At 36.1% G+C, this 25,543-nt stretch overlaps 1 protein-coding gene across 1 annotated transcript in view; it reads right to left on the bottom strand.

The window, feature by feature from the left end:
• LOC145688064 (uncharacterized) overlaps window positions 1–25,543 on the bottom strand; it is a gene marked incomplete in the record, with an annotated part of 846,580 nt that overhangs the window by 445,765 nt on the left and 375,272 nt on the right. Inside the window, 1 exon segment of the mRNA XM_081761771.1 lies at window positions 8,887–9,129. Coding sequence (XP_081617897.1) covers window positions 8,887–9,129 — 243 coding nt within the window.

The raw sequence follows: 25,543 nt of genomic DNA on the forward strand, positions 1-25,543 counted from the left end.
TCGCATGTAAATAAAATAAATTTAATTTCGATATATCGAAATCATGAAAGACGGCACATCGCATACGAGGGTACCCCAGAAACATATTTCACAGCTTGTGACCAGATTTCTTTTTGGAACAAATTGATTGAGTTTTCTCAATACCATTTGCGTGACTGCAGAATCGTTTTCGAGATACAGAATTGTACATTGTGACAAACTATTGACTTTAGAAAATGTTAAATACAATTCAAACGTGGGGCAGAATAGTGGTAATATATTGCAGCAAGGTGCTGTGATACAATTAGTGCAACGAATACATGAAATGTCAGTGACACGGAAGTGACAATGTTAGAAACCGTGAATAACATTATATTGTAAAAAAAATCATGTTATTGGATGTTTAGTGTAATTTGGCACTGCTGAACAAAGTATGGGGAACCAATAATTCTGTATTTCTAACTGTTGCTAAGACATGCACGTTGCAGATATAAGTCTTACTTAGGAAATTGGTTTCTGTTATGATTTTACTAGTAATTAACTGTCATAATTTATCTAATGAGTTTACTACCTTATCCATATTATTAGAAAATAGCATGTTTTGAGATAGACTCAATCTGAAACAATTTCCCGTTAAATCTAGGCACATTGAATTCAAGCTCTGTGTAATCCAGATATAAACTCTTATTGATAAACTCTTATTGATATAAACTCTTATTGATATAAACATGATATTGTCCCAAAAGAAATGGGGCAAATTCTCTAAAAATATTGTTTTATTAAAAATATAATTGAAACACACTTAGTGTTTTTCAAAACATATTTCTTGAGCGTCAGTGCAGAGTTTATAACGTTGCTATCACTGATTCTATTAGCACAGGAAGTGTTAATGAGATGCTTACCGAGAGTAATGCATGACAGCTGTTTGGACTTTTCGTAATTTTCCAGAAACAGTTTCCTTTGACGCTGATCTTAAGTTTCGGCAACACAAAGAAGTTTGATGTGGGCAAATCTGGACTGTACGGTAGATAGAAAAGCGTTAGCACACGTTTGAGGACAAGAAATTCCCTCACAAGCAACGGATGCGTGAGTCGGAGATTTGTCATGTTGGAGAATCTAAGTGGTTACACATAGTGATGGGTAAATTCCCGGGAAGATATTTTTCGGGAATATTCCCTGGGAAAATTCCCGGAAGATTCCCAAAAATGGGAATACTGGGTCGTATCCAGAAGTAGTAGAACTGATTTTTTCTTTCGCGCTCAGAACAATGTAGGGGGGCTGCAAGGACGGATGTTATGGAGGGGAGCCTTGGTAACAGGTGTCGAACGGCGGCAGTCGCCTGCGTGTGTTAGCTGAGTGTGGACAACTGTGTTAGTGACCTCCTGTTGTGACGCCTCGTCGTCAGTTGCAATGGAGCGAAATTTGGAGCAGCGGTACGCCATCAAGTTTTGCGTCAAACTGGTAAAATCAGAGACCGAAACCAAGGACATGCTTACGCAGGCCTACAAGGAGGACACCATGAGCCGTTCCTCGATATTTGAGTGGCACAAGTTGTTTCGGGAGGGGAGAGAGCTCATCGACGAAATCGATGTTGATTGCATTTTTTGACCGTCGTGGCATTGTCCATAAGGAGTTTGTACGTCCTGGACAGAGTGTAAATGCAAGATTTTACCTCAAAGTGCTCACACGGCTGCGAAATCGGATCACACGCGTGCGACCAGTCCTGGTGGGGAAATGGAATCTCTACCATGACAACGGCGGATGGATTGTGAGGGATCTCCTGACCAAATTCGGCGTTTCCACGTTGCCTCACTCCCCCTACAGCCCTGAAGTGGCACCGCCGGACTTCTTCCTACTCCCCTGTATCAAGAGGCAGCTCAAGGGGCATCGTTTCGACTCGGTAGATGTGGTCCAAGCGGCGACAACGAGGGCGCTGAACGGCATCCCGGAGGACGACTTCCAGGAGGCCTTCGCGACCTGGAAGGCCCGCTACCAGAAGTGTGTGAATGCCCAAGGGACCTATTTTAAAGAATATTAAGTCGATGTACCAAAATGTGCATTAACTTTTAAAAAAAAATCAGTCCTACTACTTTTGGATACAACCCTGTATTCTGGGAATTTATGTACAAACAAAGTAAATTGCATACTATTACTATAGTATGATTTCAAAATTCGTTTTCATCACACATCACAAACTTGTTACTGTTATCTCCAGAGAATTATTTAAAATTATATTCTTAACGGTATTATGTTATTTTATTAATATTTTATATCATTTAGAGACTACGCATAAACGCATGTTTACTTACAATATGTTTTACGCGAATAAATATGTAGAAAAAAAACATTTGGTATAGAAGTCCATGTAGTTACACCGCTAAACAGTTCAAATTTATACGTAAGTGGATTTTCTAAGCTTAACTCTACTATTAGTATATTATAATGATATTAAATGTTTAAATGTTGTAAACAAATTGGGTTGGTAACTGACGGAAAACATACGTTGTCTCTCGAAAAATTCGTAAGATTGCCAGCGTATGGGATGACACATATGCAGAATGTTGATCTGAGGTACACTGTGCTTTGTAACTGTGTGGTGTCCTCCCATCTCGCCTAATCCGATCTTGCCCAACGATTTATCAGCCATGGGGTCCCGGGTTGAAACCCTGCTCCCGCCAAGTGAACTTTGTGGTGGACAAACACCGTGTGCGTGGGTTCTCTGGGTCCTCCCGTTTCCTCCCACTTTCTTCATTCCACCATTTCATTCATTTCTCATAATCACCGTCTCCTTTAGCCTAACCGGCATAACCGTGGGACGTAAAACTCAAAGATTTCATTTCATTTCATTTTTTATCAGCCACTGATGTCTACAAGATAAGAATATATGTTATTTTAGGCGAGATAGGAATTCCCATCTTGCCTAATCCCATCTCGCCTAAAATGGCGGTAAGACGCAAGGAGGGAACTTCTGCAGTAAAAAGGGAATTCCTGAACTAGCATTTTAACCACCAACGCTAAGAAATTGTGAAATCATACGCACATTTCAGAAAAGAAATACTCCATTTATTAATTTTTCGGACATAAGAAAATCAAATCTAGTTTCATTATATTTCAATCAATATTGAAAATATCTCTATTTTATATTCTGTTAACTTTCCACCGCGTATACTTCTGCAAGTAAGTCACAGCCATGTTTAGAACAATCTCATAAAAAATATCTGCTTGTTTCATATAGGCTATCAGCAGCACAATTCATTACAAGTATATACTGTAGGTTGTTTGAAACCAACACCGACAATGTTTGGAAGCTGATTCCTGACACTAAAATAGGACAAAAAGTGTAGACCATCCTGGGTGCACAAATGCTTTTGACGCTATGACCAGCCGAAAATCTGTCGGAAAAATGCAAAAGCAGCCATAACTTGAGGACAAAATGTAGGATCGAAGTCTAGTAAAAGGGAATGCTCATTATTTTTAGTCGTATATTTCATTATGCACAATTAGATGTGGTGCAGGGGCGGCGCAAGGATGATCCCCAAAGAAATTGAAGAATTCCTGGGATATTTTATCAAAAGTTCACTGAGGAAAACTGGCTAAAATCGTGTACATTACGTCAATGAACAAAAATCGTGCTGTATTGTCCAAGTTAGAAAAACTGTTAGAATTCACAAAAATAAGAGACACGCATGTTTGGTTAATCTAGTTTGCCTCAGAGCAGAATAAATTCTCCGAGGGGGAACTGCCTTTCCGATAGACATATTCTCTGAATGTATGACATCGTTTTTTTGGAAAATACTGAAATATTTATGTTGCATGGGAGAGCACAGCTTTTGTAAGTGTAATTGTTAAGAATGTGTTGTATTTTATAACCAATCCATTACTTTATTCCCTCTCTTATCTTTCTTCCTTTTCTTTTTTTCATTGTTTTTTTTTTTAATTTTAGAATGTATCCTTAGTGTATTTACATTCCTGAACTAATTCACTATTGGACTTACTATCATACGAACTTCTAACTTTATTATAATTCCTATATGTTAACTGACTGTCTTTTCCGTCTTACTCTTATTAAGTTCCCCTAGTACAAGTTTCATACACACGTTTCGTTCGCGCTGCCCCTCCACTTTTCATGCCATAATACGTTTGCGATACCTTGAATTAGGTAAAAGTTAAGAATCAGTGACAACACCAGAGGGGAATAAGAAAACGAGCGTCCGTTCCGTGTGGCAACGCCTGCCCCCCGCAGACAAATTGTATTATGATATAGGTGAAATAATATAAAATTACCCTTTTCGTATACAAAAATTTGCTGTCCCAATTTGTTTCTGTCCCTCCGCTTGACCCCCACCCAATTAATTAAAACTGGCGTCGTTACTGTTAAGAATCTTTCAGTGAGTTCCTCTATCAATTTCATCCTAATTTAAAATAATTTTCTCTGAATATCTTATAGATTAAGAAATAATTACTGACTCAATGAAGCAATCACTGAAGCAGTTTAGTTCACTATTGTTGACTACGTAGGTGTTGTAGGAATTACTTTAAAACGCCTATTTAATTGTAATGTGAAATATCCTAATATGAAGGGTGCTCAATACATATCCTCCTATATTATAATGAGCTTATCAGATATGAATTGAAATAATCTATGCTATTTTTCGACGCACTATCCTGCCACTACATTTTCTTTTTACATGGCTATGAGCCTCTTTACTTAGTTATTGTAGAATTATTTTCCCCGTTCCTTCACACTATAGAAAATTGAGTGAACATTTCTTGCCCATAATATGACTAATAATGTTAAAAGACTCACAAATGGAATTTTGTTCTTACCTTTATCATTTTTGCAATCAACTTTAGTTCTCAGGCTTTCTAAAATTATGAGCCCCATACACTCCTTCTTCCTTACAAATAATAACAACAATAATACAACGTATTAAAAACTATCTTAACGGTGACCCATCGACAAAGTGTAAGCAACCCCTGGAAAATGAAATGAAATATTTCAGTTTAACGGTCCATGATTATGCTCTTCAGGCTAAGGGAGAAAATGGTTAAGGCAACTGAATGATGGCGGAGAATAACATTTAAACATTATGGAATTCATATAATTTCAGTTCTTCCTCCAAAGCCAATTCTGTACTGAGACAAAGCAGATCAATCAAATATGTGTATATTTCCTCTTTCGAATTCTAATTATGTTCTTGTAACTTGGACGATGTTCCAAGACTTTTGTTAGTTGAAATATCGTATTTTATTTTATTGTAGTTAATTTGTCTCAGTTAACGCTTGATAAATGATCCTAGGAATTCGTCGATTTCTTTCGGGTGACTCTTGCACCACCTCTGTAAAACATCGAGTTGTGCATTAATGGAAGCTACGGCTAAAAATAAGGGACATTCACTTTCCTCCAACTTTGATTCGACATTTTCCCTCGAGTTATAGCTGTTTCTTGCATTTTTCTGACAGATTTTCGGCTGGTCATAGCACCAAAAGGAAGCATTTGTGCACCCAGATTGGTCTATACTTTTTGTCTTATCTTGGTGTCAGGAATCAGCTCCCAAACTTTGTCGGTGTGGAACATCCTGCATATTTCTATCATGTTTCTGATTAGCTTCTGTTTGCCAATATCCTTCCAGTATTCCCAAAACAAACCAAAGGCAAACTAAATTCACTAAATCGCCTTCTCCCATGTTTTCTTGTTGTATAGTACTTATTATATATTTATATTGTAGTTAACAGAGATTGACAATATTGATTGACATATCTGTTTAAAATTCTAGTAGAGGAATTTCCTATTTAGTGCAGAAATTCCCTCCTTCCATATTTCCGCCATTTTAGGCGAGATGGGAATTCCCATCTCGCCTAAATGGCTAACATTCGTATCTTTTTAGATTCCTATGGCTGATAAATCATTAGGCGAGATGGAATGGAATCAACTGTGTTCTTACTGTGTACTATTAAATCTCTAATTTAAGCAGATATGCTATTTCGAACAATATACTCGGTGTACAAAACTACGCCAACAAAGCTTGGTACATAAATGCACACATAAAAGGAAAGCTATTCATTAGTTTTGAGGGGCAGGCTTTTAACCGACCTTTTTGCGATATTCTATTTACATTCGGTTAAGTTACAATAATAACATTTAATTTAGACAGTATTGCCGATCGATCGTCAGCGAGTGAAGGCGGGTTAGTGCCTCGCAAGGCAGGTTGTATTCTGTCTTCGACAATTTTGGCCCCATTACTAAACTGTTACCGGTATTAAAGGAAGGAAACAAATCCTATTTAACACAGGTCCGGAAACACCAGTACTAATAAAACATCCTGTTAAGCAAACCTAATTTTGATATGTAAACATTACATTTTCAAAGTATGTGTACTTACGACTACAGGGATTTCACTATTTAATATGTGATTCTTTCCAGAGAGAGAAATTCGAATCAGAGACAGCAAGCAGACCGACATCCATTACTGATGGTGGTTCGGGGTGTATTGATAGTACTTCACCTCTATCTCTACAGGATTTCTAGATTATGAACTTTTTTCATCATTTATAAATTACTACTTTGTTACTTTCTAGTGCAAATGGAAATGAAAATTTAAAAATCATATTAATAACTAGTTATATAAAATATAGTCAACGAATTTCATTTTTTAACCTTCAAATTATTTAAAACCTAGAAGTAAATGATAATAAATGAAAATAAAGCAATTAGTCATAAGGTTCTTATAATTTGGAAAGTAAGTAAATAAATGAAAATAAATTCCTTCCTGGGAATTTATATGCCAGGAAAAAAACCCGGGAATATTCCCATTTTTATTTTCCTTCCCAGCGGGAATATTCCCATTACCCGTTACTAGTTGTACAAAATCCAAAAACTTCATGATAAGTCTCGACAAATTTATCACACATTAAAATCTCCAATAATGATATTATGCAAATCTCATTTTAGCAAGTCTGTCATATATCTAACTTAGCTCACATTCAAACGCCGTTCAGATATCAACGAAGACTTCGTTTTAGCTTCATTTTCTCCATTCCTGGACCTCACTGCCCCCCCCACTCTCGGAAAGTTGTTCTTCCTCCACGTCTTCTTACCCTTCTTTGAACATCTTCCATGGGCAAAGTTAGGAACTGTCTCCTGAGGGAGCAGACCTTTTGTCTGCTGGGAGCACGGTAAATACAAATGAGAATTGAAGGATCTTATAGGTGGCATTTTTATTTTTTGTCAAAAGTTCAGGGCAATGCCCCCCCTATGCTTCCCCCAATAGCTCCGCCTATGCTTATACCATGTGTACACTTATGCTCCCACTCCTCCTGATCGGCCCTACTCAACCTTCTACCATAGCTTTCGAAACGGACACCGTACAACTTTTCGCATGTATCGTACTTTAACACTGAAGGTGGCATTTCATTGCTAGAAGAGAATGATCAAATACCTTTAAGAATATGTTATTGTGCTTGATAATAGTTATAGTATTAGAGCATCCCATAATAACTTATTTAATGTCTTCTTAACAGTTCTACTTTCGAAAGCAAGGTACATATAAAACTGTATAATCTAATATGAATAAAAGAAAGAGTTTGTTTGTGTGTTTGTCTGTCTGTCTGTGTGCGGCCTGCGGACCAGACGAATGGACCGAGAGTTACCAAATTTCGGTCATGGGCACCTTGGTCCAAGCTCCAGATCAAGACGAAATGTTTCTTTTTTTTCAAATTTCGAACCAGAGGGGTCTCAGGGGGGCGTTTATCGGGACCGGTCTGAGGTCTGGGCTGACAGTTACCAAATTTTGGTCATGGGTACCTTGGTCCAAGCCCCAGGCCAAAACGAAGCTTTTTTTTTTTCAAAATTCCAGCCAGGAGGGTCTCAGGAGGGCGTTTACCGGGGCATGTAAAAGTAGTAGAAAATGACTAATATTAGTGTCGAATTCATAGTTTTCGCGGTCACTGAGATCAATGGTGAAACTTCGATCGCATTTACCCCATTCGGCTGCGGACCTGGGGTCACCAGGAGGAGAATACCGAGACATGTAAAAGCAATCCAAAATGACCGATATTAGTGTCAAGTCCATAGTTTTCGCGGTCGCTGAGATCAATGGTGACACTTCCAGTTACGATGATTTGCAAATTCAGCTACCATTGTATGCGGGCCGGGGGTCAGTGGGGGAGGCGATACCGAGACATGAAAAAATAGCCCAAAATGACCGATATTAGTGTCAAATCCATAGTTTACGCGGCCGCTGAAATGAATGGTGGTACTCTCACAGGCATTGGCTTCTAAATACAGCCCCCATGCAAAGAATGGGTATATTCAGCTAGTTAATTTAATATTTTTAGTGTTTCACATATAAAGCTCTTTTCCTACACCGAACCACATGCTTATGCTGTTTCTACAGCTCCCTTGCAGCTACGTAGATAGCGTAAGCGCCTTTGGCGCGGGAGATCGGTGAGAGCTCATGTAGTTTGGATCTACGCTAAGCTCTAAGTCTAAGCTTCCTATAGCCTCGTTGGTGAAAGAGACGCTAAACTCAAAATTAAGTCAAACAGCCGCCAATTCAAATCATGGTGTTGTACAACTTTTTCAGTTATTCGTGTCAACTATACAAGGTAAATGTTATATGTGTCTTCTGGCACTTTCTTCTTCATCTGTTAGTCAAAAGAGAGGACACAACTAGTTCCAAAATCCTAAAATACAATTTAAATTGTTAGATGATTTTCGGATAGGATATTAGTCAAAATATAATCTAAATACGCACATGAATCGTTGAAGACATTTATTACTTTTATCTTCCAGCTTTTGGAAACCAAGAAAACAAACCCAAACAAAATAAAACAACAACAACAACAAGAAAACTAGGGATTTCTAAGGCATAAATTTCTAAGTAAACATGATGACAATGTACTCACCAACCTATGTACCACGGTTTTGTTCCATCCCTCATATGCGCTCGATCTTCGCTCATATTAAATACTTCCTTCAATTGCGTAAATTCTGTCTCATATGGAAAAAACTGACATCCAAGTTGAAGACTCCAGTACTCCAAACTTTGTTCGTAGACGTTTTTGAAGAATTCGAAGCTAAATACGTGTTGAGCTGTCCAGTTTTCCATTGCGTCTGTGACCACTACTGGACGACCAGTGTATGCATATCTACATACGAAAAAAGTAAGAAAAAATTATTCTAACTTAATTATAATAGGAAACTGTTGAATAAAGTATGTATAAAACTAGTTTAACCCTACAATGCATGATTTTCTTTTAATTTTCTGTGAAAAAGTAGTTTTGCAACAAAAAAAAAGTGAGTAACGGAAGTAACGGTACGATTAATAGTGCCATCTATCCGGAAACTGTGACAACTAGCTTAGAACGTTCCCACTCTAGTTCAACATACATTAGCAATACATACCGTTATGTAGGAAAGCACATTTATTTACCGCTATGACCCATATCTGTTGCACTATGCATTGTAGGGTTAGTGTCCTTTTCATCTCAATGAAATTACGTTCTTTGATTTCAAGGGCAGCTCTATAATGTAGTCCCAAAGTTTTGTGCCTTCTTATTCAATTTGAGTAAAATTATACATTCTTTAAATTGACACTTCTTATTGAATACGAATGAACAATACCCAAATAAAAATATATAGTTATTTTAATATGGAGTCTGCAACTTTTGGTTGGCATTTGTGAGAAAGAGTATAGAGAAAATTCCACTAAATTCCTCCTACGAAAGGGAAACCACACTAGACATGGAGTTGGTGGACGCGGGTGGTGGCGTTAGAAAGGTCCGGATTCTCTGAGCACAGTAGTGATGTCAGAAATCGGGCCCCGGCCATGAGGCCTCATAAATGGGATCCCGAATTTTTGGGACCGGGTCCCTTCTATACACCTATTAAACATAGAGTTGTTATACGAGGGTAATGGCTTTGGAAAGTTCGGAGTAGTCTAAGCATAGTGGTAATATCAGATATCGGACCCTTACCTCAAAAATCCGGAAATGGAATCCCGAAAATTTAGACTCGGGTCCATTATATTTTTCTTTTAAGCATGGACTTGATGGAAATGGGTGGTGGCGTTGGAAAGATCATGGTCTCTTGAGCACTATGGTTTTGTCAGAAATCATGTCCGGGCCCTGACATTTTGGGTTGTGTTGTAAATCTTTGCTGTATGTGGTTTAATCTCAATACCTGATTGCGTGAGATAAAACCATCAATTCAGTTATATATGGGGTTTGGATCCCACGTTAAGCTGTAGACCCACGTCTCATATAGCCTTTTTACAGGAAGCTAAAGTCCAATGCAACCAAGAAACGTAAAGTTCTGTTTTCCAAATAGCGCTGTTAGTTAATTACATATTTCAAATCTGCATGTCAAATGAAAATTTACATACCACATTTATTATTCAATGTTGCAAACAAAGAATTCTACAGTATCACAAACATACAAATTGTGAAGGCCTCTGCAACAGTAATAACACGATTCAGATAGATGAGGCAATTCATACCTACGACGTATAAATCTAGGATGCTATGACCATAGTATGACAAATATCGAATTAATAGGAACAAAGTTACAAAGGATTAAAAACTTGACCGTTTAGGAAGCTTTGTTTCGAAAAGTGTTTAATTATCACATCTGTGGACTTCAAAATGTGAATGTTTGTGATGCTTAACATATTTGATTTGCAAGTATTGAATAATAAATGTGAAACTGTTAGCCTTCGTAACATCAAAATTGAAATATGGAATAATTTGATGTAATGCGATTTGAAATACAAAAAAAAAAAAATCAATGCAACTTTATGTCGGGCTAGCGATACTGCTAATTTGGTGATTTTACGTCAAACGTAGTACGCCAAACGACTTTCTCCTCTTAATATTTGCTTCACACAAAATTTTAGAGCTTTTTTATCCATTAGTTGAGAAATTACAAGTGTGAGTCACGTTAACTAGTCAACCCTATGCCTTATAAAACATCGGCAATATATGAAATAAAATTAAAAGGGAATGTTTTGTTTACAGTCATGCGGAGAAAAATCTTTCAGCATGATATCTAATTATTAAGCATTTAAGGACCCAAAAATATATGTTCTAGCTTTAGAAACTTTGCGAAACTCTTCAAATTTTACCGCAACTACCTATTACAATTAAGACCGTCACTGAGTAGAAATGACAGATCTTTTTGCTGCTTCAAAGGAAACACTTCAGTTTAAAAATATGTACATATTTTAGGTAACGATACTACCAATACACATATTACTATTAAAATTACTAATATATATGATTGGAACTTCTAAACAATCCATGGTCTATGTACAGTAAATAAATTCTCAGAAAGAAATATTTCAGACTATCATTTTCAAAGTAACATAATGTGAAGATTCCAATATATATATATATATATATATATATATATATATATATATATATATATATATATATATTTGAACAGACTGCCTCATAACAATAAAAAATACAAATAAAAGATGCCTCAGGGAATAAACCATGTAAAAAAGAATCAACACTTCAAAATAAATTTGTGTGAAGCCATTGAAAACTCAGACATGCAGTTAACTCAATGAAAGTTGAAACTAATTAATTTTCTTTTACAAACAGCAAATCATCAAAGCCTGAGTGAAAATTGAGCTCCCTTTAGTACTTTTTTAATGTTTTGTGAAATGTTTGATCCATTTGTGTTTTCCATTGCACATGATACTGAAAACAGATGCAGTGGTGCGGTAAACATCTCATATAACAACGATGCTGTTTTTTTATTGATAATTAATTCGAATTCGTGTGCTTATGTTATCGTTTTTTTCTGCAAATAAAATGCAATTACCATTTTCATTAGCTACTTATTAAGAGATGAAACCGTGGTGGCTAAATTACGTTGTCTTTTCGGTTACCTCATTTATGTGGTTAATCATTTTGTAGTTACAACAAGGGAGAAATTTATGACGTTAGCAAAACAAAAAAAAAAAAAAAAAAAATTGAATTGAAACTTTTAATATTTTTGCATGATGAAAAACCTCCTCGATCTGAAAATATGTCATGCTTGAATGATAGACTATTCATAAACCGCGTATAAAATCGATCCCAAGAACAATGCATAATAAATTGAATTTTAATTCGTCAAACACAGTGGATTTTGTGATTTAATCTTTGAAACATGGAAAATGCGAAATTATTCAACATCGTATAGCCTTAAATAAACAAGAAATTACTAGAAAAATAAAATATTATGTTATTTATAATAGCGTGACAACAAATACTAATTTTAGTAGAAAAGCCAACTTAATGTTCTTGATGAATCCAGAAAGGTTAAACTTCTTGCCTTATTGAACTTGAATTATAGTTAAGTGAAAAATTGCTATTCTGTGTTTCATAACAATGTTTAGTCTTATGTGGAAAGCTTAGGAGATTTTTGAATATGAGATATGAAGTGACAGAGCAAGGGGTAGAAAATTCGAATAACTTAAAAAAATAAATGCTCTGGAGAGATTCAGTTGCAGTACTCGCTTTCCAGTAAGAGACGGTAGTAAGAGAACGTCTTTAAAATTCAAAAGTAAAGTAAATTTCTCCACCAAAGCCATGTCTCTCTGCTATTGAGGTTGCTTTAAAACACTGCCATTTCTTTCATTACTAAAGCTTAAGCTAAATGCATTCCTTAAAAAGCAGCGGTAACAGAATAAAAGACGGTAATAAACGAAGCAAACACTATTGTCATTTCATATTGTATACTACTTTAAGATGTATTTTATTTGATTGGTTTATGCAAGGCCGTAACTTGTGGGGGGTAGGAGCCAACTGCCCCCAAGGAACCTTTCCGCCGTTCGAGGGGGCCCATTTTAAGAAAAAAGTTTCTTACTCAATATATGATACTTACAGGTTCACTACATTCCATAAACAAAACAGCACACAAAAATGAGTCGTGGGTCCATTTCGGTTAAAAGAAATCTACTATTAAGGACCCTAGAAATAATATTTATTGGCATGGCTTTGAGAATTGTCAATATTGTCCCCTTAATTAGTTTGTCATATATGGAACGGGCACAGGTGCGTAACTAACAGCCCCGTAGACCTTGCCATGCGGGAGGGCCCACAAAGAGTAAGACAAAAATGGAAAGAAGGAGCCTATTTCCGAATTTTGCGGGAGATCCCACGCGATCTTAGTTACGCCACTGAATGGACCCATTATCCCATTTAAATAGAACTGAAAATCATTTAAGGGGCCTCTGCTGCCTCATCATCTGAACCATATATATTTCCAAGGATGAAGTATAAATATAATCTGGTCCCTATTTCAGTGAAGCTCCCTACTATGATGCCCTCCGCAATTATTAAACATGTTTATTAAGGATTAATCGTGGCAAACACATGCCTACAGTTTAACTTATAATAATTGTTTTATAAATAAAAAAATAGAGTACCGGTAAATGCCTGTTCTTACCCAGAAAAATAATGGCCCGGGTTTGTGTTAATTGAATTGTATTGATAGCAGTGCATTCGTGTCAGAGGCTTAAAAGAAGATATTACTTCACTAAATTCTCGTGTTTCAACAAAGCGACAAAGTGTCTAATGCATGGTTATGTTTGCGATCTAACGCTCGATAAAGAGGTTATCGAAGCTGAACAGCGATTTCGTTCAGAACTTAAGAACAAGACTTCCAGTCCCTATACAAAAAGAATTATGCAAGTTGTAGTTAAAACTGGATGAGGATAGACGGAGCACAGGGTAAGTTGAACGGAGTTTAAACTTTACTATATTCACCTAGTGCATATTAACCCTTTATTTGGCACTGTTGTTCTCAAGCAACATCTCATTCTGTTGCGTGCATATTATCTGCACGAATTATAATTTCAGTGATAATTTAATTGGTATTATTGCTTTCATACAATATTCATATATATGCGGGTCGTTTCTTTAGATACTTCTAATCTTCTTCAGCAGGGGATAGTCAAATGTAGTACAACAGGGGCTTTATCTCCTGCGATCCGCGAAAGTTCTTTGTTTTCTCTTTTTATTTGTGATTTCTTGCTCTGTAGGAAATATTTCAACGAAATTGTTGCTAATTACTGAGAATATTCTTATGATATTTGACCATAATAGGGTAATGCTGTTCTGTAGCGACACATAAGCCCTATTTTGTGGCAATGTTGGTTTGAAATAAACATCCTGTATTTTGTAACCAAAGTACAAAAAATACTTTAAAAAATACGAAATTATGATCAGGAGAAGACATGGTTCAACCATAAAGGCAAACTAAATATTTTAAATAATGCTATCAATGCTTGCCAATTAAAGAGTTAAATTCAATTATCCACTGTATGATTATTTTTCTGCAAAATTTTCTTCGATAGATTATTGAATTATGTAGAACCCCTATCGATGTGTTGCAATTCATTGTTAGAAATGATATGACGGACATATTTCTAAATGTTTGCGATGTGTGCTGATCTTTTAAGTATCCGAGTAACAGTTGCACCATGTGGAAGAAGTTTCGGCAAATTAAGGTTAATAAAAAGTTACTTGAGAGTTTCTATGTCAGAAGAAAGACTCAATTCGCTTGCACTTCTGCCAATAGAATCCCAAATTGCCAAAAAACTGGAGTACGATGATGTTATCAATTCCTTTGCCGAGGTAAAAGCAAGAAAAATTAATATTTAAACGAAACAAATTTGACTAACTTCTCATATTCATTGTGTTGTACTCTTACTTATGTTAAATATATGAGGGAACATGTATGAATCTTTTAATTTTAGCATGATCTATTTATTGCTTTAGAACTAGAAAAAAAAACTTTTTCTAAGGGGGGATATATATATTAAAACTTGTTCCCCAAGAGAAAACTCTAAGCTACGGTGCTGGGTTTATGTAATGTGTTTTTCGATTATAAAAACTTCAATGTATCATTTCTTCAATTTCTTGAGTTTAGTGGTAACACTAGATTGGAAACTATGTGAAATGACAATCTTACACAAGAAATGAATGCATCAAATAAAGTACCTATAAAGAATATATTAAATATGGGAAATAAAATTAAAATACAGACTTAGACCCAGCCTAATTTCTGTGGATGTTAAACCATTTACAGGGATATGTATTCAATGCGCACTGCTTTTAGATTCGAGCGTTAAGAAGATATATGTTGAGATTTCATCGAATTTACATGTGTCGTGAACTATATATGCCAAACAAGTTGTTTTTCGACATCTGATCCAATCTTTTTTAATATTTTTTTTTTCATATTAGCGCATCATTGAAGTCAAATATGTGATCTAAATGCAAAAATGTATATTAATAGAAATAACTACAACGACTAGAGAGCATTTCTCCTCACTTGTCAAATGGCTAGCGCACGAGTGTTTCATTCAGGAGGTCATGGGTTCGACTTCGTAAAGAAATGAATATTTTACATACTACTACATGCTTAGACTTTAGCTTGGTACGTTTTTTATGCATGACAAACGAAAACTAAATTTAAGCATATGAATTTTAGAATTTAAATCCAGAAGGGGAATTTCAGCCCGGAGGAATGAGGGGAAAATTAATTATTGCAGTATCAGAGGAAAATGGAATTTTGTTGAACCATTGGACACAGAGGCACGACTTTTGTATATGTTATATTTTGATACGATGGATACAAATATCGCATTAATCTGTACAGGTTCAAAATATACCGTTCCAAAGGTCGCAAGCTATAATCTAAGATTATTACCTGTTTTCTTTGAACCGTGTCACTTAAAGCCAGAAAATGGGTAATATGCATGGTGTCAAAAAGTTCGTGTAGTCACTAAGAAGGTGACAAACTACGAACTCTTCAGACATGCATTTTATAGATAGGGCATTGTATATTAACAATGTAGATTCTAGATTCGTTAGAACAAATCTTTCTTTCGTTTTTACATGTTTCTTTTTACAGGTAAATCATTGAATGTGCGATGATAGGGTCATTAAGGGAAATCAGATCCATGAAAAGATTAAAGATATCTATGGGCTATGAAAATTTATTCTGAGGTGGTATCCAAGTGGAAACTACAATTCCAAACTGGACACACGACCACCGCGGGTGCCTCTAGATCTGGAAAACCATCCTTCACTGATGATAGCGCCTTGATGAAAAAATTTGAGATCATAATGGGATACAAGACGATAATCACTGAAAATGTTATGTATGCAATAGGTATGAGTTATGGGCTGAATGGAATATCATCACAACCAGCTGCATCTTCAGAAAGTGTCAGAACGGTGAATGCCATGACTGCTCATATCTTTCTAGAAGAGAAATCGCGAGGACGCTGCAAGAGAAATGTAGCATCGCTGTAAGGTAGATGAAGAGGACTTTTTCTTGTCACTAGTGGCTATGGATGAAAGTTGGGTTTATCTTTATGACTCAGAAACAAAGGAATTGAGCAAACAATGCATACACTCCTCCTCCCTCCCCCCTTAAAAGGAACAACTGGAGAAGTTTACTGCCAAGGTCATGCTTTCCGTTTTATGGGACTGTGAAGGTGTCATCATGACATATTGCTTACCATAACTAACTAACTAACTCTATGGCCTATGAAACCCGGAGGTTCAATGCCGCGTTTATAAAAGCTCTCCACTGACTTCTATCCTTAGCTAACTGCATCCAGTTTCTATTTGGTATTCCAATCTCTGCGAGATCCATCTTAATATTGTCTTCCCATCTGCGCCTAGGTCCTCCTAATGGTCGTTTTCCGATTGGTCTTCCAGGCAAGACTTTGAAAGCGTTTCTACTTTCTTCCATCCTAGCTACATGACCCGCCCACCTAAGCCTCCTAGACTTAACGACCCTAACAATGTTGGGTAGACCATATAAATTATGTAGTTCCTCGTTATGAAGTTTCCGCCATTCCCCATTACCGTTCCTCTTGGGTCCGAATATTCGTCTCAGGATCTTGTTCTCAAATACTTTCAGTCTATGTTCTTCCCTCAGAGTAAGTGACCATGTTTCGCAGCCATACAGTATTGGAGAAGTTTATTGCTTACCATAGGGGAAAACTATTACTAGTACTAGAGAAACTGAAGAAGAGATGTCGTAAACTGGTCACAAAATTGGTGCTGCTATTGGCAGACAATGAACCAGCTCATTCGGCTCATGATGAAGGCAGTGGAATTAGGATATGAGATATTGCTCTACTTCTCATACTCACCGGACTTAGCCCCAAGTGACTTCTTTATCTTAACAAAATGAAACATCCACTCAGAGGACGCTATTTTCACAATAGAGATGACTCCATTTCTGAGGTTGAACTGTGGTTTCAAATCCGAACTGCAGATTTTGCGAAACTGCCTCACGGAAAGTGAAGAACAGCTGGTAAAAGTACGTACGTCGCTAGGCACGGTGACTACGTAGAGAATGACTAATGCCATCATGGTGTCAAAGGTCTCTAGAGTGAATTTATTCTAGGTGCTTGTACGATCTTTTAATACCCTCTTGCATGATTGTTCTTTGATACGCATAATACTAATTGGAACAAAGTTTCCTAGTGCTCACTTTGCTCCATTCTTACCCGAAAACCGCATTTCGATTGCCATCTTCTTCTTCTTAATTTTTTTTCATGATTTGAACCAAATTTTGCAAAACTAAGATTAAAGATACAGAAGTGCTGTCTTTCCTAGGATGGATTTTTATCAGAGTTATGTAAGGAGCTATAACAGACCAGCTTTTATGAAAAAAAAAAAAAAAAAAACTTTCACTTTTATGACTTTTTAAATTGATTTTCTTGTTCAATTATCAAGTTTGTTCAATTTTCTTTTTCAGTTTTCCTGTATTGGATTTTATAATTAAAAAGATGTCTTTATAACATTCACTACTTATAAGTACTATGTTCTGTGAAGAACTACCTTGATTGATTTTCAAACTCGAATTGCATGGGTAGCCAGCAAGTGTAAGTTATGCAAACCAGCACATTGCAAAGTGTCGTTTCTGTTACCTAATTACCTTACTAAGTGCCTGAAAACTATACATCTTCTCATATGTGTTTCATATGTTGCGTAAATGCAAACTGATAACCAAGAAGAAATCATCATCATCATCATATATATTCTGCCATTATTGTCATGCTGCTTGCTGCAACTGAGAAACTTCCATGTCCCATGGTCTTCCGCTAGCATCTTCGTCCTCACGTACGATTTTTCTGCTTTGATGTCGTCCATTAATAGCAGTCTCATTCGCCCCTTTCCTATATATCATGCCACCCTACTCTCCAACAGGTCCCTCATGATACAATTCTTTCTTGCCAATGTTCCAACCAGTTTTTCTTCCTCTTTTTAGTAATATCTAAAATTGTTATTTTCTCATTCTCTAAGACACTCTCGTTCGTTTTACGTTCGACGCAGGTAATTCTCTCCATTCTTCTCCATACCCACATTTCGAAAACTTCCAGTCATTTTTCATCATTTTTTCGTAATGTCCATGTTTCTGACCAATGCAATACAATACTCCACACGAAACATTTTATGAGTATTTTTCTCAACTCCTTATTCAAGCTACCGCAAAATAGTATAGGTACTAGCTATGCTATTCAACGCAACTTATTGATATTTTATTGGTATTATTGGTATATTACGTATATTATGATACTAATATAAAACGTCCTTTCGCAACAAAGATAAATGTATAATAAATAACATATTTTTATTTTACTTTCAGCAGTTAATTGCAGGAAAAAATGTAATCAAGAAATGTGCACTATTAATTATTTGCTTTTATTTGAAACCACTTTTACTAATGCATACGACGAATATAAAAATATTTGAAAACAAGATTATGAAACGAATATTCGGACCAAAGAAGAACGGGAGTGGGGAATGGTGGAAACTTCATAACGAGGAACTACGTAATTTATACGGTTTATCAAACATTGTTAGGATCATCAAGTCTAGGAGGCTTAGGTGGGCAGGTCATGTAGCTAGGATGGAAGAAAGTAGAAACGCTTTCAAAGTCTTGACTAGAAAACCAATCAGAAAACGGCCATTAGGAAGATCTAGGCTCAGATGGGAGGGCAATAATAAGATGGATCTCGCAGAAATAGGAATGCAATGTAGATACTGGATCCAGTTGGCTAAGGATAGAAGTCAGTAGAGAGATTTTGTGAACGCAGCATTGAACATCCCGGTTCCATTGAGTTATTAGTTAGTTAGTTACAACCAATATAAAGTTGCTTCCGAGCAACTAAAGCGTGACTAATGCATTAATATCACAAAGCTGAAATAGAAAAACGTACCATTACATATATGACAACATAAATATATAAAATGTGTATTCAGAACAATAAATCATTAGAAACATCTACAAAATAACACAGTTGAAGATAAATAAACGTATAACATGGCATATATAAGCTTTAAATGACATTAACAAGAAAGAATAACACCTTGAAGACAGCATCTGAGGAAGAAGGTTTATATAATACAAGAAGGAGTTGCATATGGAACATTCAGATTTTATTTCTTCCCGTCCCGATCACAGAAAATAATGCCATTTTATATAAAAGTAGAAAATTAGATGTTTTACAGTGTATTTTCATCAATTAAATTAATTACTGAGTTTTATTGTAGAAACATGATATCATTTTTAGATTCTTATTCACGGAATAAATTAATGATGGAGGATTACTAAGAAGCAAGTCCATTCTATAGAAAATGACGAAATTGAACGTCAAACTCCTAACTATTTTACTACGTTTAAAAGCAAAGGATAATCCTGTATTGATGAAACCGTCGCACAATAAGTACTGGATATCCTACAATATTATTAACGTTTCAAGGGGGTCCAAAGATTAAACATATAAAGATCGCTAGATTTCATTGAACTCTACAAAATGGTACGGCTGAGTGTAGATTCTCATACGGTTATCAAGTAAATTGATGAAAAACAAGTTTATTTATTTATTTTGTAAGCGTAAGAATGTTGTACGTTAAGCTGAAACTGATACCGATGTATACGCTATTCAAGTTTTTCATTATGTCATTAGCAACACGACAGTATACAGCAGGGGCACACTCATAGGGGTCTACAGGATACAGATTCCCCAAACTTGGTAACTCGACATATAGGGTAAATGAAAGTATGTTCGCCATGCTGGGAAATTCACCATATTTGTGGTTTTTGTAATCGTAAAAAAAATATGGGTTGGAAACACTCATTAATGCCACTAAAAAATCAAGTAATATGTGCCTTACTTGCACTGACATTTGCAATGTGGTGAACAAACTAACAAGCAAGCAGTACAATTTCTAATGAGCAGTCACGTCGAAACGGACGACAAAGAAAGGCGCAGAATTACAGTAATACGTTGGAAATTCTCATTTTTTGTAAGTTAAGAATTATATTCAGTCTGGTGTGTATTGATAACGTAACCATAAGCTGTAACGATGTTGTGAAAATATTTTTGCTTTGAAAATCGTGCATTTCTTTTGACTGTATATGCAGGTGAGTTCTCCAGAATAACGTAGAATGTGGCGAATTTGGAATTTATGGCGAATGCGGAGGTCCAAAAACTCGGAAGAACATGTGTACGACAACAAAATATAGAACAAGCAAAGTGTGGGGAAACAGGATTCCACACACAACAACAGTAAGTTTACAACTTCAAGCAGTGAACAATATCAAGACAGGAACCAAAGTTCAGTGGCTTCTTAGAAAGCAGGATGTAATGGAATAAAGAAAAGAGTAGGGAAAGCTAAACGGATCAAGTCAATATTTTGTGGTGACTGTGGAGAGGATAACTTCAATTCCAAAGGTACAAAAAGTGGATTGGTACCAGTGCTTAATTTGGCTAAGTTGGTTTTATGCGGACTGCAACAAAGATTCAATAAAATGGTGTAGTTTGTGCACAATGTGAGATAATGGTGACGCACTTACTTCCGATTCAGAATCTGATTAACAGAGCATTTGTTAAGGTCGTATGCACGTGTAGATCTGTCGTATGCGCTTACTTTTGTAATGTTTCAATTGTATCCTTTGAAACATGGTAATTATGCATGCTTGTATTGCATTTTCAGGAGTTTTTTGTGTTCTATGGTAATTATGGCTCTTTTACGTGTTGTTGTCTTTGGCAGCTGGTTTTTTACTCAAAGTGACATTAACATGATATATAAAGTGTATAGCACGTGATGGGAAGTTTGCCACTTTTTCTCATTCTCGTATTTTTAATATTATGGTATAAGTGTGAGTAAAACAGTGTTTATTTTATTTTCCTCATAATCTACAATAACTACTTTATGTATAGTATAAATGTTGTCCTTCTCCCCTGATTCGTTTAGAAGACAATACATAAATAAATAAATGACTTTTTTCGAACTTTCCATCAGTTACCCTATATCTACCCTTTCTTTATAAAACCATATTTGTTTAGCAGAGAAATAATTGATGTAACGTGAAGATCTCATATTTCACTTGTATTGCTCTTTCATTTTTTACAAACCAATCTAGTTCTATCATTTTTGCTGAGAGTAAAGGTTACAATGCTAGACTATTACTTAGAGGCCTCTGTGGTTCAGTGGTAGAGCGTTCACTTCTAATGCGTGGGGTTCCTGGCTCAATCCCAGATCGCGGGAAGTGAACTTTGTGTTGGACAAACACCATGTGCATGGGTTTCCTCGGTGTTTTTTTTTTTTTCGTTTCTCACCACATCACTCCCTTCATTTCTCATCATCACAGTCTCCTTTAGCCTAGCCGGCATAAAAGTGGCACGTGAAACTGCAAGATTTCTTTTACTTGACAACTGCTTATCATTTTTTTTTTCGGGTGTAGAATAGCAATGGTTCAATATCACATAGACGTATTGCCTTGTAATATTTGACACCCCGAAACTTAGGACCTCTCCCAGTAAACAATCGTGGATACATTAAGAACAAAACGTACGTGCGGAACGTAAAATCATAGGTTACATTCCTACGTCCTGTAGTTTTTGAACTTAAAGTAAAACCTTATATAACATCCTGCAGTAAACATATAACTGAAAACGTATGTTTTATACGTATTTTCCGTACGAAAGAAAGAACTGTATATAGGTAGTCAGGATCTCACATACAGATGGACGTATATAACATATAGCTGACATATGCCATATAACGAATACTGTTAGATGTCAGATAGCCTGCAGCGACATGACGTAACATCTAAGCGGGAAAACGGCAGTGCGTACGTAGTATATACAATATATAACGTATGCTCCGTACAAATTTCCGTAGCAAACGTAAGAATTTCGTATATTTGTACAATATACTGTTGTCCAGATAACATATTTTTCTCATCGTACAGTATGGTTAAAGAAATATACCCTAAAGCTATGATCTAATTTTCTACTTTAATTTTTATTTGACTATGTTATTGTCCAAAGGCATACATATCAATCGATAGAGCGCATTCAAATGAACAAAATGGCATGCTTGAATGTGAATTACCGTGCGTTTTTTTTTTCTTTTAGAAAACCCTGACATCTTAATTGTTATGGCATTAAGATGTACGTCAATCGAAGCCAATCTGGTAAAGCACAAAATTTTGTTCTACAAAAATTTTAGGAATGGCCCAAAAAATTTATCAAAAGATTATTATCGTGGCCAATAATTAGTTTCTGGATCAGGGGCCACAAATTTTTGAACGGCCCCTAAATCGGGTTTTCGTGGTTTCTACGGAATAAGCAGATCATACTGAGTTAAGTGATAGTTTGGGTTTGGCTACATTATATGTAGTTTTTCACATATAAAGCGTTATCTTTTTTTATACATTGAAATGAATACATATATTGTTGAAATACATCTTTCGGATTGTTTGTGCATAGAGCTAATATGAAATGAAATGAAATCTTTGAGTTTTACGTACCACGGTTATGCCGGTTAGGCTAAAGGAGACGGTGATTATGAGAAATGAATGAAATGGTGGAATGAAGAAAGTGGGAGGAAACGGGAGAACCCCGAGCAAACCCACACACACAGTGTTTGTCCACCTCAAAGTTCACTTGGCAGGGGCCGGGATCGAACCCGGTACCCCAAGCACCAAAGGTGAACGCTCTGCCACTGAGCCACCGCGGCCCCACTAAAGCTAATATGGTTGTCAGTCAACGTCAACAAATACATTTTGTAAAGTTAAACTTGTTTGTAATTTTCTGTTACTCATTATTGTTTACATCTGTGCTACCAAAGTGACTAAGTAATTTGTGCTTTTAGAGATTGAAAATAGTGAAAAGTTCGTCGCCACTAAAAATTTTGTCAGTATACTTTTATCGTTAGGTATCTTGTTAAACATATCCTTTGCATCTAATTTGTTTATATTAGGGTATTCGTTCTATGGTAAAGAATGCGGATGATAACTAGAAATAATAGTTATAGGTAAATTCTTTGAACAGTGTTAACGTGTGGAAAAAAAAAAAACGAGAGAACTATAATGTCATCCATTACTAGTTCGCATATACTGGAGTGAAGCCTGTGTATTAGAAGAAAGCATTTTATATGTGTGCAAAACAAGTACGAGATGATATCTAATTCTCTAAACACAAAGTAAGCAGCTAACCACTTTGGCTAAGCGGTTAGCGTACGCGCCTTTGGCGTGTATGGCCCGGGTTTGATTCCTGGCGGGAGCTCATGTGGTTGGGATTCCACGTTAATCAGTAGGTCCACGTCTCATATAACCTCACTGGTGAACGGGATGTTAAACTCAAAATCAACTCAACTCAATACAAAGTAAGCAGTTAGTTCAAATCTCTAATTTAATAACTACTATCAGTTCTGGTGAACAAACAAATTAACGTGTTTTGAACATGGCATACCTTATCACTGGAAGCTGAAGTGAGTTTATGATAGGAAACATAAAGGACAAATTTATTTTTAAAAATATCTATGCTTCTGTTGAATAAAGAATTTATTCCACTACAATAATGTGTCTTTTACAGCGTATATGGAAGTCATTTTGAACTGAGAGACAAGTGCTACAAAGTGTGCTGCTTTTTCATCTTGCATGTTCCTTTAAAAAAAGAAATATCGATAACTATCATCTGATGCTTTCGTCACATCAAAACACAGAATAATGAACGAACAGAATTTCATATAGAAGACAAAACGAAATGCCAAAATAACTTTCAGAAATTGGTTATAGACTTTGGAAAGGATACAATAACCCACTATAGCTTACCCCCTTCCACTATCCTTTTCCCACTCTCATTCTAGATACATCAGCAAAGAATGAAGGCTACTGCTATCGGATTCAATGACCCCCTCCGACCATCACACACCAAATGTTCTTGATAAGGGTCCTCCCTCTCCCTCCCCATTAGACCATAGCCACCAGTCCTATTACAGTTCCTGTCTATCGTCATTCACTAAATGGAAATCGTGTTTCTCATTACGAACCAGTTCAATAAAAACACGACATTCCTCATACTATCAGAGTGTGGTCGAAACACACCAAGGAAGCGCTGAATCGTTTTAATCGATCGGAAAATAGCTCATTCAAAAAGTGCTCCAGCGGCGGGAATTTTCATTTCACCCTCGCTTCTCGCTCCGTTCACTATACATGAACTTTGTTTCAATGCATTACCATTGAGAGATAATTTTTTTGTTTATGTTTAATTCTCAAGGGAGCAGTGTTTTATTTCACTGCAATGAAGTCATATATGCACACAAACACAAACACACACACACGCACGCACACACACACACACACACACACACACATGTATATATACTGCACTTGAATATATGTAAGTCACGAGGTAGTTACAAAACTGTACACCAAGTTGGTGGAAGAACTTCACACAATAGTGGAGAAAAATAATTGTGTAGTCTGCGCGAAACACACTAAAGTGTTACGTGACAATGTTCCTTCCTAGAAAGGCACAAATTAAATATACCTGCTAACTGAATTTACTGTTCTTCAAACGAAAATTGCGGTAAACGTAACAAACTATGGTTTAACTTTTCATGGTATAAAATATAAATTATGTAATGCGTAACTTACGAAGATCTCTATTTTCTTCCCTCATATTTCTTTAATAGTTATATCTAGGCATTACTGGAGCAAAGGTCTCTACCAAATTTTCACACATCTACTGCATTTTCCGATTTTTCCTTGCACAACATGCACTAAATGAGGAGCTAATGCATAAACCACGATAGTACTACGCTCTTTATCACACAATTCTTTGTAATAGAATCGTATATTGCATTATATGTGTCGCAAACGTCCATTGCTAGCACGAACAGAATATTCCCGCCGTTTATTTCCACCTTTTTCGCGCCCTTGTACTCTTCCGACTTCCGCTTCAGTAAATAGTTACACTTAGAATACGTTCATTACCATTCAAAATATATTTCAATATGATATCCACTGACTGAAATTGCTTATATTCACACTCCTCTTCTTTTACGAAAAGTCTTTGACATCGTATTTTATCTATAAATTTTGCTTTTGGTAGAGCCGTCTGCTCGAGTGAACCCGTTATATATATATATATATATATATATATATATATATATATATATAACAGTTGCATTTGCATGGTTTTGTTACAATTTCAAACTATTACACATTGCATAATTGTCT

The sequence above is a fragment of the Thermobia domestica genome, chromosome 6 (genome assembly GCF_964235325.1).
Source record: "Thermobia domestica chromosome 6, izTheDome1.hap1.1, whole genome shotgun sequence".
In the NCBI taxonomy this organism is placed as follows: domain Eukaryota; kingdom Metazoa; phylum Arthropoda; class Insecta; order Zygentoma; family Lepismatidae; genus Thermobia; species Thermobia domestica.